Below are 23,522 nucleotides of genomic sequence, written 5' to 3'. Positions count from 1 at the left end.
ATTGGCCCACTTGACTCTTCCCCATTCCCTGCATACCACATCGATCCCATTGGTATAGCGGTCCGTCCGGGCTCGCCAAGGCCAACATCTCCAGTGCCGTTAAAGTTATGCCTCCCGACCCAGACCTCTGGCACCTCTTCGGAGTTCATTGGCGGTTCATTCTTCGCAGTCCGCCTTACCTTCGGACGTAGGAGTAGCCCAAAACATTTTCGGTACCTTAGCTGAAGCTCTCGGCTGGATCCCCTCGAATAACTATGAGCTTCCTTTTCTCGTCCACCTTCTCAACAATTTCCTTACCATAGACTTTCCTCACACCCCACCTGCAAGAGCCTCCACCACACTTCTTTCCGGTTTTAGGAAACTAGGGGTACACCTTGCCATGGACAAAACAACTGGCCCCTCTCATAATCCAATTCCTCGGGATCACCCTCAATTCCATCAATTTCTCCGCTTCCCTGCCTCGCGACAAAATCGACAAGATCCAGATGTATATCTCTATCTATTCTTCCGCCAAATTTCGCACAAAGAGGGAACTTCTCTCTCTGCTTGGCCACCTTGATTACGCCATGCGTATCATTTCTCAAGGACGGTCTACCTTCTCGACCTCGCCTCTTCCGTGCCCTCTCTTTACCACCACGTAAGCCCTTCAGCCAACTGCAAATCCGAGCTCAGGCTTTGGCAGCTTCTCTTGGCCAACTTGAATGGCATCTCTTTCCTTCGATGACCTCCTCTCTGACACTGAGGATATCCAGCTTTTCACAGACGCAGCCCCCTCAGTCGGTTTCGGAGGCTATTACAAAGGCCAATGGTTTGCGGCCCCTTGGCCTCCTGATTTCTCTCCAATCCCTCTCGCCAACCAGTCATCGGCCTTGTTAGAAATATTTCCAATTGTCGTTGCTGCTTCTCTTTGGGGCCACAATTGGAAACAAAAACAGTCCTCATCCATTCGGCCATCCATGCAGTAGTTCATATAATCAACAAAGGAAGGTCTTCATCCCAATTCATCATGAAATTCCTCTGCCGCCTTAAATGGATTTCTCTCACACATCAATTCATCCGCGTAGCTGCTCGCATTCCAGGCCACCTTAATGAGATAGCTGACTCTCTCTCTCGCTTTCAATTCAGGAACTTGGCACCAGATGCAAGACTGAACCCGTGCACAGTACCTCCCTATTCGGAACTCGCGTTCCTCTGAATCATCCTTTCCATCGCTATCTCCAGCTGGCCCAGCAAACTATCCTCTTAGGGATCGCCCCTCGAATTCTCAATTCTTACTGCAATGCCTGGAAGGGCTTCCAATCCTTCCACCTCTCCGCGAACAAGATTCCGTTCTTTTGACATTCTCACCGTATCATCCTTCGTTTGCTATCGTAGAAACTCACTCAAGGTACGAGCATCCACCGCCAAAGTATACCTGTGCGGCATCCACTCCTTTTCGGCACGATCTGTCCATCCCTTATCCACCCTCAAATTACTCTCCTTAAAGGCTTTCAGTGGCTTGAAAAACCACTTCCGAACCTACGCGCACCACTTACCTCAGACATCCTTGAATCCCGCATCTACGTCGTCAGGTCAGGTTACCACTCGCCCCGGGTCGACCGCCCTCTTGAATCTTTATTCTCGTTAGCCTTCTTTATCTTCCTAAGGTGCTCCGAAATTACCGCTAATTCCACATCCTTCGATCCTTCTTCTCAACCCTGCTTATCCAACATCTCCATCTTATCTTCCGAGACACTGACCTTCTATCTCAAGAAAAGCAAAACCAACCAACTCGGATCCGCCACTCTCATCTATTATTTCAAACTCTGTTCCTACGTAAGCCCTTTCGAGCCTCTATCCCGTTACCCACATTTTCGCACCGCCGCCGGAGCTTCGCCTACTGTCCCTCTGTTCGCAAACGAGACGGGCCGTATCATGATACCCTCCTAAACAATTCTCTGGATCAGGGGCCGCATCCTCCGCCGCTCGCTAAGGCATACCCGAGTATCTCATCAAGCAACTCGGCCGTCGATCCTCTGAGGCTTACCATGCATACATTAAAACTAACCCCGGTATCCTCAAGCAGGCACTTTCTCTCCTCAGCTGAATTGGCCCAATAACCTTTTGTTTTTGTTTTTTCTGCACTGGTGACTGGGGGTCCCGCTTGGTTCTTTTGGGGGGTCCTATCCTCCCCGTCCGACGGCCGGGAGGTTGGCCCTCAGCCAAGCGGGTTACGCCAAATCTCCACATCACAATAAACGATTCTAATTTCTCCCAAGCTTTCGGCTGCTGTCATTCCTCGTGAAATGGAGTTTTTAATGAAAGTTCGGGAGGAATGAAGGCAGCCGCGCTCATTCGACACAGCTGCTGCAATTCTCACTAATTCTGACGTAAGCAACCGGTCTCCATAAATATCAAACGTCACTCTCTCCTCTTCCTCGTTCGTTTTCTGCATCCCTCCTCCACCCCCTCTCCACCTTTGCAGCTACCCCATTGGTTGCATGGGGGTCCTATCCTCCCCGTCCGACGGCCGGGAGGTTGGCCCTCAGCCAAGCGGGTTACGCCAAATCTCCACATCACAATAAACGATTCTAATTTCTCCCAAGCTTTCGGCTGCTGTCATTCCTCGTGAACTCCTCTTTCTTGTTTTTAAGCCCTGCTGTCATCCTTTGACTATTATGGTGATGAAATCTGTCCTTGTACCCAGGCCAGAGTAAGCTCATGTTCGCAATGTTGCAAAGATGTCTTTTTTTCTTCTTCGGAATATTGCTCATAACCGCTCACGTCTCTCCCAGTCCAAAAGCAGAGAAGCTCATACATGCGTTATTTTCCCAGAATTGATTATCGTAATGCAGTGCATGCTGGTGCATCCAAGCATGTTCTTAAACTACAATATGATTAGGACTCAACGACTTGGACCTTAAATGAAACTAAAACACATGGGCCCTGTCCTATGCCGTTGGGGCTCTGTTTTGTACACTAAACTTTATAAAACCTAGAATGTCAATCAGATATTATACTGTAAAATGGATGATGACATGATCATGAAGGTGGATTATCGGATGCGCTTTTGATCACAGATTTTTTTTACTCAGTTTACACTGCGGGCAAGTATAAAGACTCAGCCCTGACAAAATGTTCTAATAAGGAAAAGGGGATAAAGATAACTCCGGTTGTGGACTACAGAGGAACCCAGCTACCCTCATCCCTGCCCAGATATTTCTAGAACCCTTTAAGTACTTTTCTCGACCCCTCCCGTTTCCAGTTCCATTCCCCTCCTACTGATGCCACACCTGGTAGTTTGCACCCCCATGTATAAGTGGGACACTTCTGACCTTGTGACCTTCAGAACCCTCCTCCGGGGCCAAGGGGCAGCATAGCACTCAGTGTTTCAAGACATATGGAAAACAGTCTTTTTTGTTGTTGATCACAAAGAAAAAACCCATTTGCTTAGTTTGTAAAGAAAGCATTTTGGTGATGTAAATGTTCATACTTTGGTTTTATTATTAAAAAAGTACAGGGAATTGGAAGGTCAAGATACAGTATGTGGGAAAATATTGGATGGTTCTATTCAGCAAGATAAGTTTAATGAGCAGTGACAGACAACATTGTCTCAGTTAAGGCAAGTTATGGCAATTTCCAAAATGAACGGCCAAATCATCTAAGGTGTTTTCTCGTGGGACATTTGTTAAAGACTGTAAGCTCTAAGTCTCAGATACAGGGACTTGCTCATGTCTTTTCAAAAATACTGTAGCTGCCAATCTCTGTTTGTGGCGTTTAGTCTTTCTGTAGATTATGGCTTTGATTTTACCGATGCAACTCGGCTACCACTTTTCATCTGTGGTGTGGAAGCAGATCTTAAAATGACCAAAAAATCTGTGAATGTTGCACCTACGAAATGGCAACCCAACAGGAAAGAACATACTGTATGGCAAGAGTCGGAGATGAGTTTCAGCAACATGAAACTACAGTGAGGGGAAGACAGTTGTCTTAACAGCTGATGGAGCCCAGTCCTGTGTGGTAAAAGGACACCAAAAAACTATGAAAGGTGAATGATACTGGAAAACCTTCCCCTGTATTATACATCCAAACATATTGAGAGTGAAAATGGAAATATTCCTGAAAATGGAAATGTTATGACTATGGGTTGTGAAATGTATCAAGTTCATACCGACAAAAAGGCCTAAATCTTAGGCGATTTTAGGTATTTCTATAGCACCTCAAACAATCTAGTGACTGTCTAGGTACAGTATACTAAATTGTGGGACATTGGTCGAATGGTTCTTTGACCTGCTAAAAGAAATATAACTGCTCATGCACAGTTAAAGGAGAAAATCAGACATGAAATAGCTATGCAATTTTGGATTTCACTGTGATACAGTATACTGTAATACTGTATCTCAAGACTATGAATGTTAAACTACAAGGCCGAAAATAGGTCATTACAGAAATGTATGAGGGTGTAAAGGTGTAAAAATGATGTATTTGAGAAAAGCAAATGTTAGCAGGAAATCTGTCACACATATTTCTGCGTGCCAAACCAGTTCTGACTATATGATGAATGCAGCTTTACCAAGTGCTGCAAAATGAAACAAGCTGCACTGAAAATCTGAAAACTGCTTTTGAGATTTTCCCCAAACAGCAATTCCAACTTCATCTCTTTTTTTCAAAACCATTCTGATTGAGCTATCAGGCAGTTGTGCACTGAAGGCCAAGTTGGACTTCGTCAGTATTGAATAGTTTTACTGCCAACTCCCTGTCACATTTCCACTGCTCTGCCTTCAGGCTGCACAGGTTGTGTCAATGTTTGGGAGGATACATTGTGTGAACAGCTGTTCTCGCTTGTGATCAATACATCGCCACAAATATCCTGGGTGCATGATGAACACTTACATTCTTTACTGAGTCTTTATTATCCTTGGGGGGGGGGGAGACAAGTTGTTTCACAGCAGCAGTGTTCAAACAGGAACAACAATATTACTGTACATATTTACACTGAAGGTAAAAGAGTTAAGTAACGATATGGCTACAGGTATAAATGACAACTTGGGGAGTCAGTATCTGTATTCTGATGGGAGTAACTGGAAATTATTAAACAAGGGGTGTGAAGGATCATAGCTGATGGATTTTGCTTGACGTGAGTGATAGATGGAGGAGAGGGCTGGAAGATCAGCACCAATGACCTTCTGTTCACAAGGTTGCCTACATAAATTCACACATTAGTCTCACTGAAATAGTGAGATGGCCTCAGCAAAAGTTGGCCAAGATGAGGCCAAGCAAATATGTAACCTTTGAAAATTCTTTATGCATTGTAGCCCATGTGTATATAGAATCAATACTATGGGCCTGGAAGAAGCCATTAAATCAGAAATGGCCCTTGGTAAAACTCAGTTGGACATTCCTGCATAAACCCATCAAACATAAACAGGTAAATTATTTAGACACAGTAAACAGACTTTGAAGCTGTCTCTCGGGCAGCTTCACTCCGGTTGTGGACTACAGAGGAACCCAGCTACCCTCATCCCTGCCCAGATATTTCTAGAACCCTTTAAGTACAGTACTTTTCTCGACCCCTCCCGTTTCCAGTTCCATTCCCCTCCTACTGATGCCACACCTGGTAGTTTGCACCCCCATGTATAAGTGGGACACTGCTGACCTTGTGACCTTCAGAACTCTCCTCCGGGGCCAAGGGGCAGCATAGCACTCAGCTCACATGTGACCCCTCTCTGGGTTTTCTGGGTCCCTTAATTAGCTGACCAGGGCTGTGTCATCAGCAAACTGAATCAGAACACCCACTGAAAAGGTGGGACCTGTTCAGTGGTATTTTCACAACTTTACCCTTCTTATACCTGCAAGTGGGTGTTCATCATGAAACTTTTCTAAAGGGTGTATGTGTTGAAATAGCACTTCCAGTGGCTGGTCTAAGGTTGAACACATACTGCAGAAGGCCCTGAAGGGTTTTGCATCTGTGTAAGGACCCTGCCTGCTTTTTGCCATGCATGACCAAGTAAGAACTTGTCCTCAACCTTCATTAACACATTCTCTTGGAAATACTCCCAAAGTCTTTGAATCACCCTTTGAATGACACTAATTTCATCCTTGAGAACTTTGAGAATGACCTACCTCAGGGTGATCCCACTCTGGTCCTGCAGTGCCAGTGTGTCTGCACGTTTATATTACAATTTAACTCTTGACGCCTTTAATCACCTCATTATTGCCTTAATTGGACTACTTTACCCAACTATCCCTCTTCAGGTGCTACTGTTTGAAAGAGGTCTAGAAAACACACAGCCACACCAATATTTCAAAAAACAAATTGACCTTCATCATTAACACTGATTGTTCTCTCATTTCTTATTGCTGTCACATATAGTATTGCTTCATTTTTTTAATATAACACCTTTAGGAAGAATCTCTTGTAACATTATTTCAGCATGATGCCAAATTATAAAAAATAAAGTTAAATTGTCACAAAGGTATTCTGCATTTCTGATGTCATTCATAATGGACACCTAGTGCTTACATTCTGCCCTCAGTGATATACACATAATTTGTAAAGATTTTTTTGTCCATTTACCCTGTTCTTGTGCAGTCCTTGTGTTATATCTGTAGTTTTGAGATGCAGGACTAAAGCAAAGTTGCCTCCACAATGCTCTGTTAAAAACCTTTAGATCTTTCTTCCCTCCGAGCTGTTAAGGAGATCTGCTTATCAGCAAAATCACAAGTATGAAAACGTCTTATGGAGGCAGCTGTCAAAAAAATGACAATCATATGTCCACAGCCACCCTGACTTTGTGATTGAATAGCATACTAATGTTTTCTGCGCTGTTTAGTGTGTGCCTAGATCTTAAGCTGACTTACTTCTACATATCAATAGGTACCCTTGAAACTTAAACACACTTTGTGCAAATCATCTAAACGGTAGACTTAATCTTCCCTGGATACTTCAAAACAACTAGTAAATACTTGGCATCTTTGCCTTTCCTCTTGGTCGTCAGTAAAATCCATAATTTTCTGGTCTCTTTTTTACTTTGTAAAGCGGTAGTTTTAACAGACATTGCTCTAAAGTTGTAGACAAGCGATGCAAACAACCAGAATGAAGCAAGAGAAGAAAATACCAATGTTGCCCGCAGCAACGTTCTCCAACGTTTGACGCAACTGTTTTTAAATAGAAGTCTTGTTATTGCAATCAGGCTGCAAACCGATTCTGCACAAAGACAAATAACACAGACAAGAAAAACACCAATGTCTCAAAAAGTGAGGCAACTCGTTTTCAAAAGGTTGAGGAGGACATGAATATAGTATCTTTAGGGTAAGAGTTTATTTTGTAAGCTTCAACTCCTAAGAGAAGATTAGCTTATCTTCTCTTAGCACTTAAGGTTCTTGTTGATGTATGACAGCACCCACTTACAATCTTCCTTATGAAATGAATTTCCCAAAGCTGCATATTGGCACTGATCGCTGTAATGTTAATTAGGTTAGACAGCATCCTCAAAGACCATTGATTTATTTGAAATCAAAGTGCCTCACATTGATGCAGATCAATAGAACTTACATGTCGCAGCCATAGGTTGGTTTCCATTATCTGATTTACTTCATCCTAAAAAACAAAAAATGATATGCAAAGAAAATTATGCAAGGAGACTTCAATAACTTCACGTTCAACAAACCGTAATTCTACAAGATTGCTTGCAGACAAATTGTCTTTTTCAGGGTCTTTCCTTATCTTTTGGATTAACATTACAGACTTATCTATAATCTATAATTATCTATATATTATATTATCTTATCTATAATTATTGTCAATTAGTAATACACATTTAATTTTGCTCAAAAACCTTACATAACAAAAGTAATCATATCAAATTAAATCAAAAAGATATGCTATGAGTTATATAACTTTTTAGCTTTATACTATACTGTATGTCCATGACTGTACTGTCATTCTTCACTTGTAGGTACATAGTTTATGTACTACAATAAATCACATTATAAATTTAAAACTAGAATAATAGTTAAGCAACATGTTTACAATATATTTTGTATGTAAGAAATGTGTTCTTACTACTTTGACCAGCTGTGAAATGGATACTTCGAACTCCACTGTCACTGGGTCAGATACATTTTCTACTGGCCTTATGAACTGGTTGTAGCGCCGGAAGAGTCTCCTGAATAACCTGTCTTCACCTTTGGATGAGAAGCAGTCTGTGTTCCAAGAAAAAGAGAGGGAAAAGAAAATCCAATAATTGTACATTTAAAACCCTTTCAACTTTTTCAATAGTCCGACCACTGAGAATGTTGGTGTTTTACAGCTTGATAAAATATTTCCAGAATACTTTTGCCAAAGTCTAACATGAAATTTTCCAAATGTGTTTCCACCTCACCGTCAGTGCCTGAAAATCTCCAGATTAGTCACGTGCATAGCACACGGGAGATGTTGTCTCAGTGCACACAGGAGAGAAGACGTTTCCAGTCAATGCACACTATAAGCCATTCCCTAGAACACCACAGAGATGTGTAGGCTGCCACAGTTACAGTAAGAGGCAGACAAGCAAATGATGTCAGATATACAGTAGCTGGTAAAATATTAACAGACCACTCAAAAAATCTAAAAGGCTTGAAGGGAGCTAGTGTTATTTGAGTGTTGGAATCTTTTAAAGCTGAACTGATCATCCTCTAGAAAGAGAAACAGAATGGGTCTTATGAAGAGTAAAGAGAATGCCATACAGAATCAGAATCAGAGATGTGAATAAAGATTTCACAAATACCCGATATCAGAAAAATGCAAATGTTCTTCAGACAGTATAGGGGATAACTGCACGTACTTTACAGTAAATTTTTATTATATTAAATATCAAGAAACATCTTCAGGACAAGCACAAGACTTCCTTATAGACCTTTCCTCCAGTGAAATAAGGAAAAGCCTTTTACTGCTGTGCCAAACTAAAGATTCCTCACTTCTGTCTATCTAGGGCCTGTCGTAAGACCACATAATAGGCAAGCTTTGACCTCATCTTTTTCCCATTCTTCTCCGACAAACCTGTTTTTCTTAATAATATGGGAGCTCTATCAGTTCTGGAACTTACTATGTTTCCCTGGATATGGCCAATATGGAGCTGGATCTTTCAAGGAAAAATAAGTAACATCAGCGCTGGCTGATTGGTGTCATCTTTCTAAATCTCACCAAAACTGATGAGATGCATTATATGTATCCATAAAAAACAAACAAACAACAAAGCCTGATTTATACATGAGAAGTGTACCCATAAATTATTTGCCCTAAAGATGTCTTGATAATGTCTGACATGTACTCATTTACAGACCCATAAACATGGTTGACACAGTACTTCAATTACTGTGTATGCCACATGACAAGATCCCTCAGGGAAGGTCATCTAATTAATATGACCAAGGCGACATTTTCTCATCTCAGCACAGGCCCAAGCTAACAACTTAAATACTGTCGAGTCAGGTGGTTTCTCAAGACCCATTACTTGATTGTGCCACCAAAGAAAGGATTCTATGAAACTCAATCATTAAGTGACCGTTCCCACTCTACTCCTATTGGAGACTACTGCTGTGACTGGGTTAGGAAAATGTAGCTCAGTACCAACCTGTTAATTAGAACCTGAGCTGCTGCCTTTTTGACAGCTCCCACCTGTGTATCCTTGCTTTATACTTCTGTGACAGGATTATTCTTGCTTTTCACTAGCTATATCACCAATGCCAAAACATACAGCCCGTGGGCCAGGTCTGGCGTGCCAAGCTCATTTGTTGGGCTCGTGTAGCAGGTGAGGTCGGAGCCTCAGCCAGGATGCAACTGGCACCATGTCAGAGTCTGCAGACGCCATCGGTGATGTTGCTAAATCTCGCATACACAGCAGTCCCTGTGGTTCTAAAATTGAAATTCAATTTCATATTCAAAGAGCTACTGTATATTGGCATGACTGATGACTTAAGCGTGTTGCCAAAGCAGATGCCATGAACACGACATTTACAGTACAAACACACTATTGGACATTTACATACATCACATAAAACATTATTGTAAGACAGGCTCATTCTCTATTCTTCAGGCTGTGTCAGGTGATGACATACTGGGTTGTTAGGGCTCTCTACTTCTGTGCAACCTCAAAGCCCTTGTTTAATGATGTCGCAAGTCTAGTCTTCCTTGAACGAACAAAACTGCACAACGGTGAGACAAAGCTTGGAGCAATGTCAGCGACTCCACTAACTACTGGTCTTACTGAAAGAAAACCTATTTCTTTTTCCTGACAATGACAAAAGCATATTCTTCAAAATAATGCTGTCTGTTTCAAGAAACGTGGAGAAAATTCTGTTACTTTGTTGAAATGAATGGAAGGATTTGCACGCAACAGGTGGCTTTTGCCCAAGGGGAAGAGCAGTAGTTGTGAATATATCGAATAGAAGGGAATTTATTGCTGTTTTTACATCACGGATGTCTAGCAGCTTGTGTCCTTGTGGCTTTTGTGACACGATGTCCCTTTAACCTTAACTATTGCTAAAATTCTTTCCCAGTTAAAAACAGCAGCACACAAAGAAAACAGTTTAGTAGAAATAAACAAATGCAAGCTGCTTTTCATTTAAATGCACACAAATTCTGTGTATTACATTTTTCAGGTTATGCTGATCACTAATCCCAGAGCATGTACTGTACATATATAAAGTAGATACACATTTGTTGTGTCTAGTTTTCACCAGTTATTGAATGAGATGTGCAGACAAACCAAAACAGAGATTTATCTTAGTGTAAAAAAAATACACTTATGATATATGAGTTTATAACTAAACTTTGGGACAGATAGCAACAACCAAGTTCAATTAGATTTGACTGTCAGTAATTAACAATCACTCCTGACATCATTTCCTCTCCTAAACACTATAAATACTGTACGCAGTCCTCTTCTCTGTGCATACTGTACATAATTTTGCATTCCTCCTCCACCTCTCAAGCAGGTTCATTCAAATTTAGACTAAACACTCCATATTCCTTTCAGTACACTTAATTATTGGTTGTTGTTATTCCTAGGGACTTTAAATAATCACAGTTAATAATGCTAAACAAACATCCCCTTATTCAGAAGACATTGAGTAAGTTTGTTAAATAGGTATCAAGTGAATACTGTATGCTTACCTGCTAACGCCCAAAATGTGGAACAATGTAAATGACACTATGAAATGGCTGTGCCTAGAATTCTGTTAATTTATGGTAAATTTGGCCCATTTGAAGCGTGTTTAAATTAAATCTGGCCTACCGTAGCAAATGTGTTTGACACCCCAGAGCATGATGCTAAAAGTGATTAGTTTCACACACCCATTATCAGACAGCTGTTTATTTCAACTCTCAGCTCATCCAAGATGCACATAGTACAAGGGAAAGCTACACCCTCAACCAGGACGCCAATTCCTCACAAGGCACACATATTGAGAGACAATTTAAAGACATCAATTACCCTAGCCAGTAAGTTTTTGGAAGACAAGAGGAAACGCAGGGAGAAAATGCAAACTCCACACAGAATTTGACTCACTCTAGAATTGAACCCAAGACACAAGAACGATGTGGCTCTGACACTACTCCACCACACCCCTTGTCCAATCACAAGCAAAATCAAATTAATCACATTCAATGTTTTTTTTTTCCTGTGCAAATCCCTACTAATCTGACAGCATTTTATGCAGTTCCTATTTATAAACCAAATGGAGCTAGAATATAGATGGAATATTTAAAGCTTGTTTTAAAAAACTGTAGCTGAAGAGAAAAAAATAAAAGAAGACACATGCCATCTGCGCATAAAATAATGAAGTCTTAATTTTGTCTTAATTTTATTTAAGCAAAAGTAATATAAATTTAAAAATTTTATGTAACATTGCAGTTTTTCTGTATACAGTATTGTCAGAGTACTTTGATGTGTTGACTAAAGATGTGTAAAACACCCAGGCTTTGTAAGACACTAGTGAAAAACAAAGTAATGCATGATGGAGGAAGAGACAAAACACAAATTGAATCATAGGGAAAAGAGATGGTTTAGGTAATAAACACTGACAGGATCCCAGAGTGAGACTTCTGGTAAAAATCCCCAAGAAGCTCTGGCATCATGAACATGTAGCAATGTCATCCTAATACCCCACCTCAACAGATGTCATAAACTGAACATGACTGGGCAAGATTAGGTACTTGCCAAACACGGTACTGGCAGACTATGAAATTAATGGCACTTCCAGATTTATGGATTATAACAGCAGATCAATAGATTTGACATTAGAACTAGATGATATTACACTTCTTCTCAACACCCTGAGGCTGTTCTTTTTGAATGGCATAAAAAGTAGGTCCCTCCGATGATAGTTTGCACTTGTACAGCAAATATTCTTGTTTCGATGAAGTTTTCAATTTTGTGCTTGTGTTCATTCAAACACAGGCTATAGTACGTGTGGACTGTGTCAGGTTTTTAATGTCTTGCTGGCATTAGTGGAGCAAAGGCTGTTTGTATTGTCTTCATCTCACACAGATGACTCCATGGACTTAAAGCAGTAATTTGGACTGGTTACGTATATCAAACTGGAGTAAGCAAACAAGAAAATTAAACGGTAAATCCAAATGAACAAAAATTAAAAATGCAGGGTGTTGAGATCTTTAATTACAAAGATATATAAACATCAAATTCCTTTCACACATTAGTTTTAAACAGGTTCCAATGCTGCTTTTGGAAATAATTCACATTACTTTTACTACCGGGTATTAAAGATAAAAGTATCTTTCTCCATACAATTATTTGAAAGCTATATAGCAAAAAAAATCCCAGAAACATGAGTCATTCTCTCCTTAAGTCCATTCCACAAATATACAAAACGATCTTGTCCATCATTCAGTTGTGTTAGGGAGAAAGTCAACAAAGATAAATATTGCATGGATGTGCTTTTTCTTTCTTTGACGGGATGTGGAACCTCCTTTGATATATATACAGTATACTGTAAGTGCTTATATTGCTCAGTTTTACCTGAAGACTGTTTGCAAATAAATATGTTCAGAATCTTTAACCATTTCTTACAGATGGAAATTCTCCTAAATAAACAGTAATTAAACTAATATATTTCAATTAAAACTCATTCATACAACAATAACAATAATAATTAGTCATCCTGCTGAATGACACAGTGGGCAGACCCGAGTGGAACTGTGAGTTCTGAGGAAGTCTCAGAGAGAGAATTAGTTTTCAGAAGGATATTGGTGGAGAGCGACTGTAATTGTGATACAGGTAAGCAGCTTAGTTGCCTGCTGTGTATAGAAAGGGGCTTGAAGCCTAGGTAGCTTTGAAGTAGTGGCTCAAAGAAGACTTTGCGCTATTGATTTAGGAATTTGATTTATTTCCTCACCAAGCAAAATAAAGAGCTCTAGTTTGGCACATTATGATTGGCAGTGTTTGTGTATACAGTAACTATTAAAATGTTGCTGCTATGACATCATAAATCCTGAGTTAGTCACGCTATAGTATGTTACATCTTCAAGAACTTTGGTTGAGGTGGCACTCCCAGTAGTGAAAGAATATAGCAGATGTTACTGTAACAGTGCGGGAGTGGGAGGAGCCGCAGCGAACACCGGTCAAAGTTTACAACCCGTCTGAGGGGAAGGAGGCACCAGTGTGAGGTTAGTGAAAAGCGGAAAAAAAAACACAAAAGGGGAAAAACAAAAGCAAAGGAAAAACGCACTGATGTGTACCGCGGAGTCCAGACTGGACTTACGCTATGTAACGGGGGCCAGCCTGGAAGAACAGGGAGCGCAAGGCCAAAACAAAAAGAGAACTCAACCTGTCCATCATGGCGGGACGGGGGAGGAAAAGAGCAGCCTGCCCCCGGTGGAGACAGGCGAAAAGAAAAAGAAAAAGAAAACGAAACGAAGAAAAACTACGGCCTTACGCTCACATCGCACCCCCCTCTGGGACTGTTGCTGGAAGGTTCTGCCCTTTCGGGGATCTGCTTGTCCCTCCCGGACAAGTGTGTTTTTAAAGCGCCTTCACAGCTGCAGCTCGTCCTTAATCAGCCAGGGCAGTTGAGGTTGCTAAGGGAACACGTCACCCTTTATCCAGGGCTCTGCCTACACACCCAGCACGCCCCCGCATAATGCCACAGTTACCAATAAGAGAAGGTCATTCCACCCATCTAGCCTAATCGGCAGTTAGGAGCTAATGGATCTGAATGTTTCGGATTCAGTATCATGGCTGCGTAACTTGCTCCATATTCCGACAGCCCTGTGTGTAAAAAGGTGTCTCCTGTTCTCAAGATTCAGATGCACTTCCACCAAGTGGAAAAGCAGTAGGTGTTGGTTGAGTCTGTTGGTTGAGTATCCTTGGCCTGTCCTGCAGCAGTGACTTATGAGCTGGAAATATCAAGTAATCAATGCTAGGTCTCTTCTGGCCACTCTCGATCGTTCTCCCCCATGCTGGTAAAAGCCTCAGAGCTGTACCAAGCTGATTAGCCATTGCTGATTCCAAATGAAGAAGGATTTAAAAACTGAAATGTGTAGGTTTTGAAGAGAAATCGGGTGATTGTGAGCTCCTGAGTGCTTCAAACAAAGTAGAGGTTGAACTCTATGATCCAGAAATCATGAGTTCGAAGCCAGGTCATAACACGAGCTGAGTGAGATCTGATCAGGAGAGCACCTCCAAAGTATGCTTGGTATTAGCTGGCTCTCTTGACATTGACTTCTGTGACTTGACCTGATACTGTCACGATTGTAGTTCCTCCTCCTTAAGGGCGCTCCGGCTCTTCCACTTCGGACCTGATTTTGTGCACCTGTCCCTTGTTCCAGCCTCCTTCCAGCCCCCCTTAAAAGCCAGACGCCCACTCAGTTCGGGGCCCTGCATTGATTCCCGTATCGTGTGAGCCCGGGATCTGGATGCGTCATGGTTTTAAGTTTCTGTTTCTGTTCCTGTTCCCTTTCTCCCTGCCGGTTCCAACCCGGTTCCCGTTTTTAACCGTCAGTCTCGGATGGACCGCCCGACTTTGGACCTTTTGCTTTGCGTCCTGGATTTCGCATTGGACTCTGTTTTGGATCGTTTGCCTCGGCCACACCTCCCCTGACCACCAGCACTTCATGGACACGCCCCCCTGTTTTCATTCCCGCTTCCTGCATGCCTTTTTCCCTCGTGTATTCTCACTCAACCCCAGATTGTGTCGTCCGCATAGGGTCCAGAAAGAACTCTTTCGTTACAGATACCTGCAGGCTGCCTGTGATGTCAGTGCTGCTCCTCCAAGTCAGCACCACCTATCCTCTTAGGTGCTGTGGACCTTATCACAAAGTCAAAAAACTAACAATGGAGTGCTGAGATCTCCAACTGCTTTTCCATCCATGCCACAACATTATGAAATCCCCTCCAAGCTACCTGTGCATGCTTAACCCATTTTAAAAGGTCTGTGCCATTTTTCCAGGAACGATGTTCAGATGCACTGTGCGTACGGAACATTTTTTACAGATCTTGTCCGGAGTTAATGGAGGCTAAAACCTCATGAATTAATCATCTGCTTTGACTCTGCATGCTTAAGAACATCCAAGATGAGTGTGTCATCATATTTTTTCTAAGATACAGAGCTGAAAACTTAAAAGGCAGACTTCACTTCCAAAGGATTGTCTTTATTTTTTTAGGCAGGGATAATAAATATAAGCAGACAGGTGATGTGTTCAAGCTGAGATTGTTGCTCGCTATTTACAATCTTCTGCAAGAGTTGCTGATGTTCACCATCTTGCATAAAGCACTGTAAATGTTAGCAAGGAAGAAGACTGGTACATCTCTTATTTTTAGTTTTCTATGATTACAAGGAAGAAAATATAGAATACTGCCAGTTGTTTTCAAACTAATAGCTATAAGTAGCTTCGTCTAAGAAACAGTTTTTCTAAGAGTGGTAAACATAAAAGTGGTTTATTTGGAAAATGTCGCTAACTTATTCCGTATTCCATGCCATGCTTAAAATATTCTGACAGCCTGAATATAAAAAAAAATCCAAATACAAATACTATATAAAAATCCAAAATTGCTTGATGTGGTCTTGAATACTTATTCTACAACATAACATATAGGTAGTAAATATATTCTTTATTAGTAATATATTTTAAATACAGCTTAGAAATATCTTCCACATCAACTACAGTATCTCTCAATTCTAATGTGATTACGTGGGGATCTTGAATTCAAAGCTGGAAAAAGGTTTCTTTGATCTGGTCTAGAAGGCAGTAGACAGTTTTGTAAAATGAAAGGAGGAAGACAGTAAATAGATGTTAACAAAGCAGAATAATCTTGGAAAACGTTTTACATGACAGCACGAGATGCTATACAGAAAATTGAAATATGGACTCAGAATAAATAAGCAATATTAACGGATTTTCCAAAAGAACAACAGCACTGCAACATGGATTAAAAATGCATTTCTGCCCACAACACATTTCCAGTTTCAACAGAGACAGCTTCCTGTAAAAATCTAATGCAGGATTTAATGAGTGCTTTACTACGTACTATAGTTTGGAGATGGCAGGATATTACATGCAAAAGAAAAATTAATGGAACATCAGTCACTGGATATAGACTTCATAGCATTAGACAAAAAAACAAACTTACAAAAAATCAATATTATCTCTGTACTTAGCAATTTAAGACTATCTGTGCCCATTGAGACCCACATAGCAAGGTGATATAATATATTTACAAAAAATGAGGTGCTTAAAAACGAGCAGCACGGTGGTTCGGTAATCTGCATTGCTGCTTCACAGCATTGGGGCTCTGAACCTAATTCCTGGGGTGCTATCTCCGTGACGTTTGAATGTTCGATCCGTGTCTACGCATGTTTCCACCCACAGTCCAAAGATATCCTGGTATCAACTGGCTTCTGGTGAAAAACTGGCCCTGGTGTGAGTGTGTATTTGTTTTCTAATGTCTGTGTGTGCACCCTGAGATGGATAGGTGTCCCATCCAGGGTGTATCCTGAATTGTACCCACTGCTTGCAGGGATAGGCTCTGGCTCCCCTGCAACCTGGTATTGGATAAAGTGCTTAGAAAATGGATGGATAGATACGCTTAAAAAAGTGAATACATTTTTAATAATATCTATGAATAGTATGAATTGATAATTTATCAGTTTTGAAGGTTTTGTACATGCACTGAGATGTAAAACAGTACAGTGTACAGCGTCACACTCCTTAATTACTTCTGAATTAAGGGCATTTCATTCACTAAACTGTGCAACATAATAGGATGAGTTTAATGATTGCTAATTATTTTGTCCTCCATCATGACCAAACTTACCAATGTTCCAGGGGGATACTGTACATAATTAATTACATTCAGAACAGAATGTAGGAAGTAAACTTATAATGATTAACGCTGGTTGTGCATTGCAGTTGCAAGATATCTCTCTGTCCAAAGCATGAAGTGTGAATTTAGCACATTAAAGTCTTGTCTTGCAATGCAATGCACACCCACCATTAATCATTTTAAGTTTACTTTCTTTTGCAAATTAAAATTAATTTAATTACTGGGCTACTTTATCAAGTTTCAAAAGTTCACGATTCTCTACAAATAATCTGAAAGCTATAAGATGATGTAGTTTCCTACCATAAAACTAGGACCAGGCTGTGTCTGATTCTGCTCTTGGACATCCAAAACTCTGAATGAGTCTGCTCTCTGAAGCTCCTGGTGCTTTCCTAAGCAACTGTGTGGTGAGGTGCTGAATGAAAAGTCCAGAAGTGGTACAATCACAATAAATAAAAAATTGGAAGGAAAAGATCTCGGGGAAAAAACTTTTTTTAAAGCTGTGCTATTTAAATTAAAAACTGTTATATTTCTAATAAACCAGAGGAATAACTTTATTCCCCAAACCTCTTCCCATTAAGTGTAAAAGGTAAATTCAACCAGGTCTTCAACATTTAAAAAACAACTTTCAAACAGGATTTTAAAACCTGAAATTACATTTACTTGTGTGTGATGTATATGTAACTGCCTTACGGGGTCAAGAGAATCCACTGTTTTTGAAATACAGAAAAACACATCTTAATCATGGTTTCTTAGTACTGTATTGAGAAGTGAAAAAACAGTATCCAAGGATCAATTCAACTGCCCTGTGTTCCCAAATGTATTCAGAAAAAGTATTGATGGCATGAAACAGCATTTCAAGGGTAGTGTACCAGAACATATCATACATCAGAGACACGATCAAACATTTTTGTTCACCTATAGAACACATATGGTACTCTGATGGTTTCTGACTACATTTTGGCTACATTGTTCTATAAATAGCCTTATGATGGTTTCTGATTGGCTACATTGTTCTATAAATAGCCTTTTCACGGATGACACTGCGTCAAAACGTTTGCCAAATTTAATTGTGCCTGATACTATCCTAGCTGAAAGTGTTTGCTGGTGTACTGATGATGGCAGACAACACTGTTTTCTATTTGCTTTTAGTTGCATCCCAGGGGAAACTAAAAGCACAGCTTGTCTGTACAGTATTGGACTAATACAAAGCAATGAATAACCATGCTGTTGTGTGGGCATAGCCCAGCACTGTAATAGTTTTTTTTATTTTACTTTTTACTTTTTATGCTAGATGTGCAGAATGTATTGTATTAAACGTTAAACAGTAAACATTTACCTGTGCTGCACCAAAGCACTGGAAAACAGTAAGAAATCACTGTAGATACTGTATGTGAGCTTTGTTTGGTACCTGTGACTAAAGTATTGGAAATGACATTCAGAAGACCAGTTTCTTTACCCTTAACATACAATGTTATTTTTCCTAAGAATCATGAATGTTTACTCCCTCCAAATAAATAATAATATAATATCTTGGATGAAATATAATGTAAATAGATCTTTTCAGGTTATATAGGAATACATTTTATCTTCAGTTCTCTCAAAGTAACATTACATTGTTCCCAAAATGTGAAATACAGTATGAACATTCTAAGTTCTCCTTGTAAATGAGTAGAACTGTAGTTGCTGAGTTGCCTAAATTGTGCAAATGAATATAAAATTTAGGCCAATCCACATTAATATAAAATATTCCACTGGATGTACACATTCAGCTGAGCTTTGTAGCTTCCTGGCTCACCATATTAACAGAATGTAAACTGCATGTACATTTTGAAGGTCTAATCCAAATCCATATTATTATTATTATTATTATTATTATTATTATTATTCATGGTATTATGGACAATTCCATTTTCATAAACAAAGGTTTTTCTTTTGGCCTTGTCAAGTGAAATTCAGGTTTACCACATTCATCCTTGTGTTTCAAGTCGAAACTTCCGATTGCTCCTGCAATGACCATCCCACACTACAGTACTTCCCACTAGAGAAACAGAAAATAAATCTACAAAGAGCCCGGAGCAGTGCAAAGGCTGTTAGGCACACTATAACATATAATGAACTGAATCTCCAGAGCCTTCTTCAAAGAAACCTTTGTGACAGGTAAACTAGGCTTTACAAAGTCCTGTGGGGGACTTAGCTTAACCCTAGTCTACATTAATCACACCACAGAAACTGAGCCCTGAGCTCATTAGTTTTATATGAAGTATAGTCATAACCACACAGCTCGTTGGCACTCTCCCAGTTACCTGAAAGAGAAGTATACACTACATACTATCCCGATCTGACCAAGCAATATCCTTATGATCTCATGTAACTTGACTAACTTTGCTTTAAGAATACCGTGCTTCTGGCCTCATTCATTTCCTGGGTTACAGTTATATTGAGCACAACAAATAATTTTACGAGATATTATTTGTATTGTACTATATAACACTTTTAATAATATTCTATTCTGATATACTCCTAAATATTTTCTCATGGGTAACACTAAATTAATTTTAAATTATTCCATGGTGGAATCTGGTGGGAATTCAGCAGTATCCAATTTGTTCCCTCTTTATTTCAAGACTTCCCTTTCCATGCGTAATTTGAGGGCAGAGCAGAGTTGAATCCATCATAAAATTTCACTGGATCCTCCTCTGTGGGACAGTTCACCCCTGTCAAGGTTTCTCTGGTATTACAGTACGTCACTGTAACAGGCCCATACTGTATGAGCCCTGTTACACAAGCAGAATTCTGCTCCATATGCTCATATGAGCCCTTCATCAAACAGAATAGAATCACACAGAAATTTCATTTCATTTCAATTTCAACATTTCCTTAAAATGGAGGAATGTATTATAGAATCAACAAAACACCAGACTTGTGTACATACAGTATTTTGAAAACCCCGGAAAGAGGACTTTAGTCTAATACCTTGGGATATTCTTCATTATGACCTTTATCCTGGTCAGATCTGCTTTTCTGAATCTGTAACGATGAATCGCATACTGTATATGTTTTCACCATACTGTGTCACCTACAGGACCTTTAGAGTGAAAGGCAAACAAACTCAATCTGTTACTTACAGCTACACTGAAACTGTAAGATGCGTTAAGAAAAAGGTCTTTCATTACATCTTTCTATCAGTTGGATTAAAATGAATCCTCGACTTGCAAGTTGCACAACCATTTTATGGTTCTAGGTCATCACTGACTTTCTACAGCCTCCTCTGAAAGTCACGTTATCACCTGGGACTGCTTTTTGAGACGGCATTTAACAGCAGTGGCATCTCACCAAGAACATGTACCTAAACTGCATTAGTGGAAGGCTTCAGGCCCTGAGAAACACATTGCGATGACTTACAATCCGGAGAAACTTCTGCAATTTCTTCACATAAAAAAGAGAGGTAAGAGTGCCCAGCTTATTTGAGTTCTCAAGCTCAAATCAGCACACACAGGCCACATTACAAAGAAAAACATACAGGCAACCGGTATTTGTTTTCCAATGATTAGTAGATTTGGAATTAGACCTACTTATCCATTAGCAGGTGCGCATTCAACTAAGAAAAGAGCTGGCTTCCTGCTTTTTGCATCGGATACTACTTATTTATCCATTAGCTAGCTGTGCTCTATCTAAAAATGATTATAGAACATCTATAATAATAATTCCTTACACTTATTAGTGCTGTTCTGGACACTCCACTCAAAGTGCTTTACGAGTAATGGAGACTCCCCTCCACCACCACCATCAGTGTGTAGCCCCCACCTGGATGATGCGACAGCAGCCAAAGTGCACACAGTACACTCACCAAACAAACAAAAGGCCAGAGTGGATGTCATTCTTAAGAGCCAAGCTGATATTTCTCATTAGCACACAATTAGATGTACAACTTCATCAGCATTCACAGCCATACTCCAGGATGTGAAGTAATGCACAAGGAATACAGGATGGAAAAACACGAGGAAAATGAGATCTGAATAATGACATACTGTACACAGTAGCTTTTGAATTTATTCATACTCTTGGTGAGCTGGAACTAAAAGTTGATCTAGCATGAAAATCCAGGTGTACAGTCAGCAATTCCTGATGGAAAAAAATAGACATGTATGTATAAATAGAATACCTGTCAAAAGGAGTGGTACATGTTTTCTGATTGCATGATTCTCAAATGTATTCGTACTGTACCTCATTAATCAGTACTGTATGGCTTTGGTTTTGATCAACTTTGGCTTTGATAGCCTCGAAGAGATGCTCCCAGTAGACTTGTAAAAGGTTGATAAAGAACCGGTGAGAGATATTTGACCACTTTCTCATGGAGAACATGATTTGTATTATCCTACTGAAAATTCTGAGAGCTTTGTGATAAAATAGTTTTTGCCTTAAATATCCTGGTAAGCTTTGCAACCCATTTCATTTCTAACTAGAACAGCATGGCCAGAAGATGCAAACCCATCCTTAAGCAGAACTGATCCATTTCTATTCTTCACAGTGGGGATGGCATTCTTTTTCAGCATAAGCTTCATCTTATTCTTAGTCCTGGTGTGGGAGTCCAGAATAATTGAATGAATTGCTTACACTTATATAGCCCTTTTCTGGACACTCCACTCAAAGAGCTTTACAGGTAATGGGGACTCCCCTCCACCACCACCACTGTGCAGCACCACATGGATGATGCAGCCAGAGTGCGCCAGAACACTCACCACACACCAGCTATCAGTGGGGAGGAGAACAGAGTGATGAGGGAAATTTGGCCATGAGACTAGGGTAAAACACCTACTCTTTTCAAGAAACACACTGGGATTTCTAAAGACCACAGAGAGTCAGGACCTTGGATTTATGTCTCATCCGAAGGATGGTGCCATTCTACTGTATATATACTGTAACTGAAATGTAGCATCCACTTGGGTAATATAAGTAATTAATTGCTATTGTGTAAATGCTATAAAGCATTGCATATTTTTATGGATTAATCATTTCAATATACAGTATATGAAATATAATGGAACTACAAATGTTTTATTTAACATATAATGTTGATTAAATAAATTTTGGATTATGCAGAGTGAACTACATGAACTACAGTAGATGTTCCGTGTTGGTAAACAAGAAATTAGGTCCTTCATCTGTGACAAACATGCAATATGGCAGAGCATACTACTTGGAGAATACAGTATATGAAGTACAGGTGTCACTGCACTCAATCTGTGAAGCACATGTAAGGATCAAATACCACTGCACCATATTCATCAAAAGGCAGTGAACTAATGATGCATAGCCTGTGTAGCCTCATTATAAAGCCCCATACAGGGGAACAGCATCAAAGCAGAGCTCCAGTTGGGCTCTAGAACTCAGTTTATTTGTGGAGCGCCTTATCTCGTGACTCTGTTTCCTCACTGAATGTGTGATTTGTAATGGCACTTTATAATATCACAGTCAATAAATGATTAAATACTAGAATACAGTGAATAAACAGTAAAAAACAAAAGAGTTTCTTGGTCATCTTCGTCAATGAGAATTTGTTCTAAATTGACATACCTGGTCAAATGATTAAATAAAAAATTATAGGCTCTATTTATATTAACGTTTTTGTCCAGAAGCAGTTATGATAGAAATACGTTGAAAGATATTGCCTGTACGTATGCCTTAGAACTGCATGAAAACAAAAAGGCTAACAAAGCTTTGAAGGCAAAGTGCTTTCTGTGAGTTCTGGCTAGGGAATAAACCATTACACTTTGGAAAACAATCCTAGCAAGCATACATACAAAATTCATGAAAGGGAATATGCATGAGTAATACATACAATTAAACTGCAAAACAAAATATTAGAACAACTTTACTTTGCAGGAAAGAACTCCGTAGGTATTTAGATATTTAACTATATCCCTCAGTTTATAATTCCTACAGTAATAAGAAAACCAATGACACCCAGAAAGGCAGAGTTTCATAGCCCTGTTTGTGACCACGTTGACTCCTTATGTGTAAAAGACACCAAATTTGGATTCTAGCCCAGACTGGACACTTTCATGGTTCACTTGAAAAATCGGAAAATTCACTTTCTGTCACACTGGGGCGTGTTAGGAAAAGTGGTGTACCATGGCTTTTCAGATGACTGTAAAAATAAAAAATTGCATGTGTGCTCTACAAAAGATTGTAGACAAAGGTCTTGGAGTGATGGTATTATCA

At 39.9% G+C, this 23,522-nt stretch overlaps 1 protein-coding gene across 1 annotated transcript in view; it reads right to left on the bottom strand.

The window, feature by feature from the left end:
• Window positions 1-23,522, bottom strand: part of chrna6 (cholinergic receptor, nicotinic, alpha 6) — a 41,112-nt gene that overhangs the window by 13,029 nt on the left and 4,561 nt on the right. Inside the window, exons 2-3 of the mRNA XM_088939137.1 lie at window positions 8,045-8,184; window positions 7,535-7,579 (exon numbers count right to left, since the gene is read on the bottom strand). Of these exons, the coding sequence (XP_088795263.1) occupies window positions 7,535-7,579; window positions 8,045-8,184 (185 nt within the window). The remainder of the gene's footprint in view (window positions 1-7,534; window positions 7,580-8,044; window positions 8,185-23,522) is intronic.

Source organism: Atractosteus spatula, chromosome 1, assembly GCF_055471065.1.
Source record: "Atractosteus spatula isolate fAtrSpa1 chromosome 1, fAtrSpa1.hap1, whole genome shotgun sequence".
NCBI classification, from domain to species: domain Eukaryota; kingdom Metazoa; phylum Chordata; class Actinopteri; order Semionotiformes; family Lepisosteidae; genus Atractosteus; species Atractosteus spatula.
Note: the sequence above shows the minus strand (reverse complement) of the source record. Positions and strands in the feature narration are given on the sequence as shown.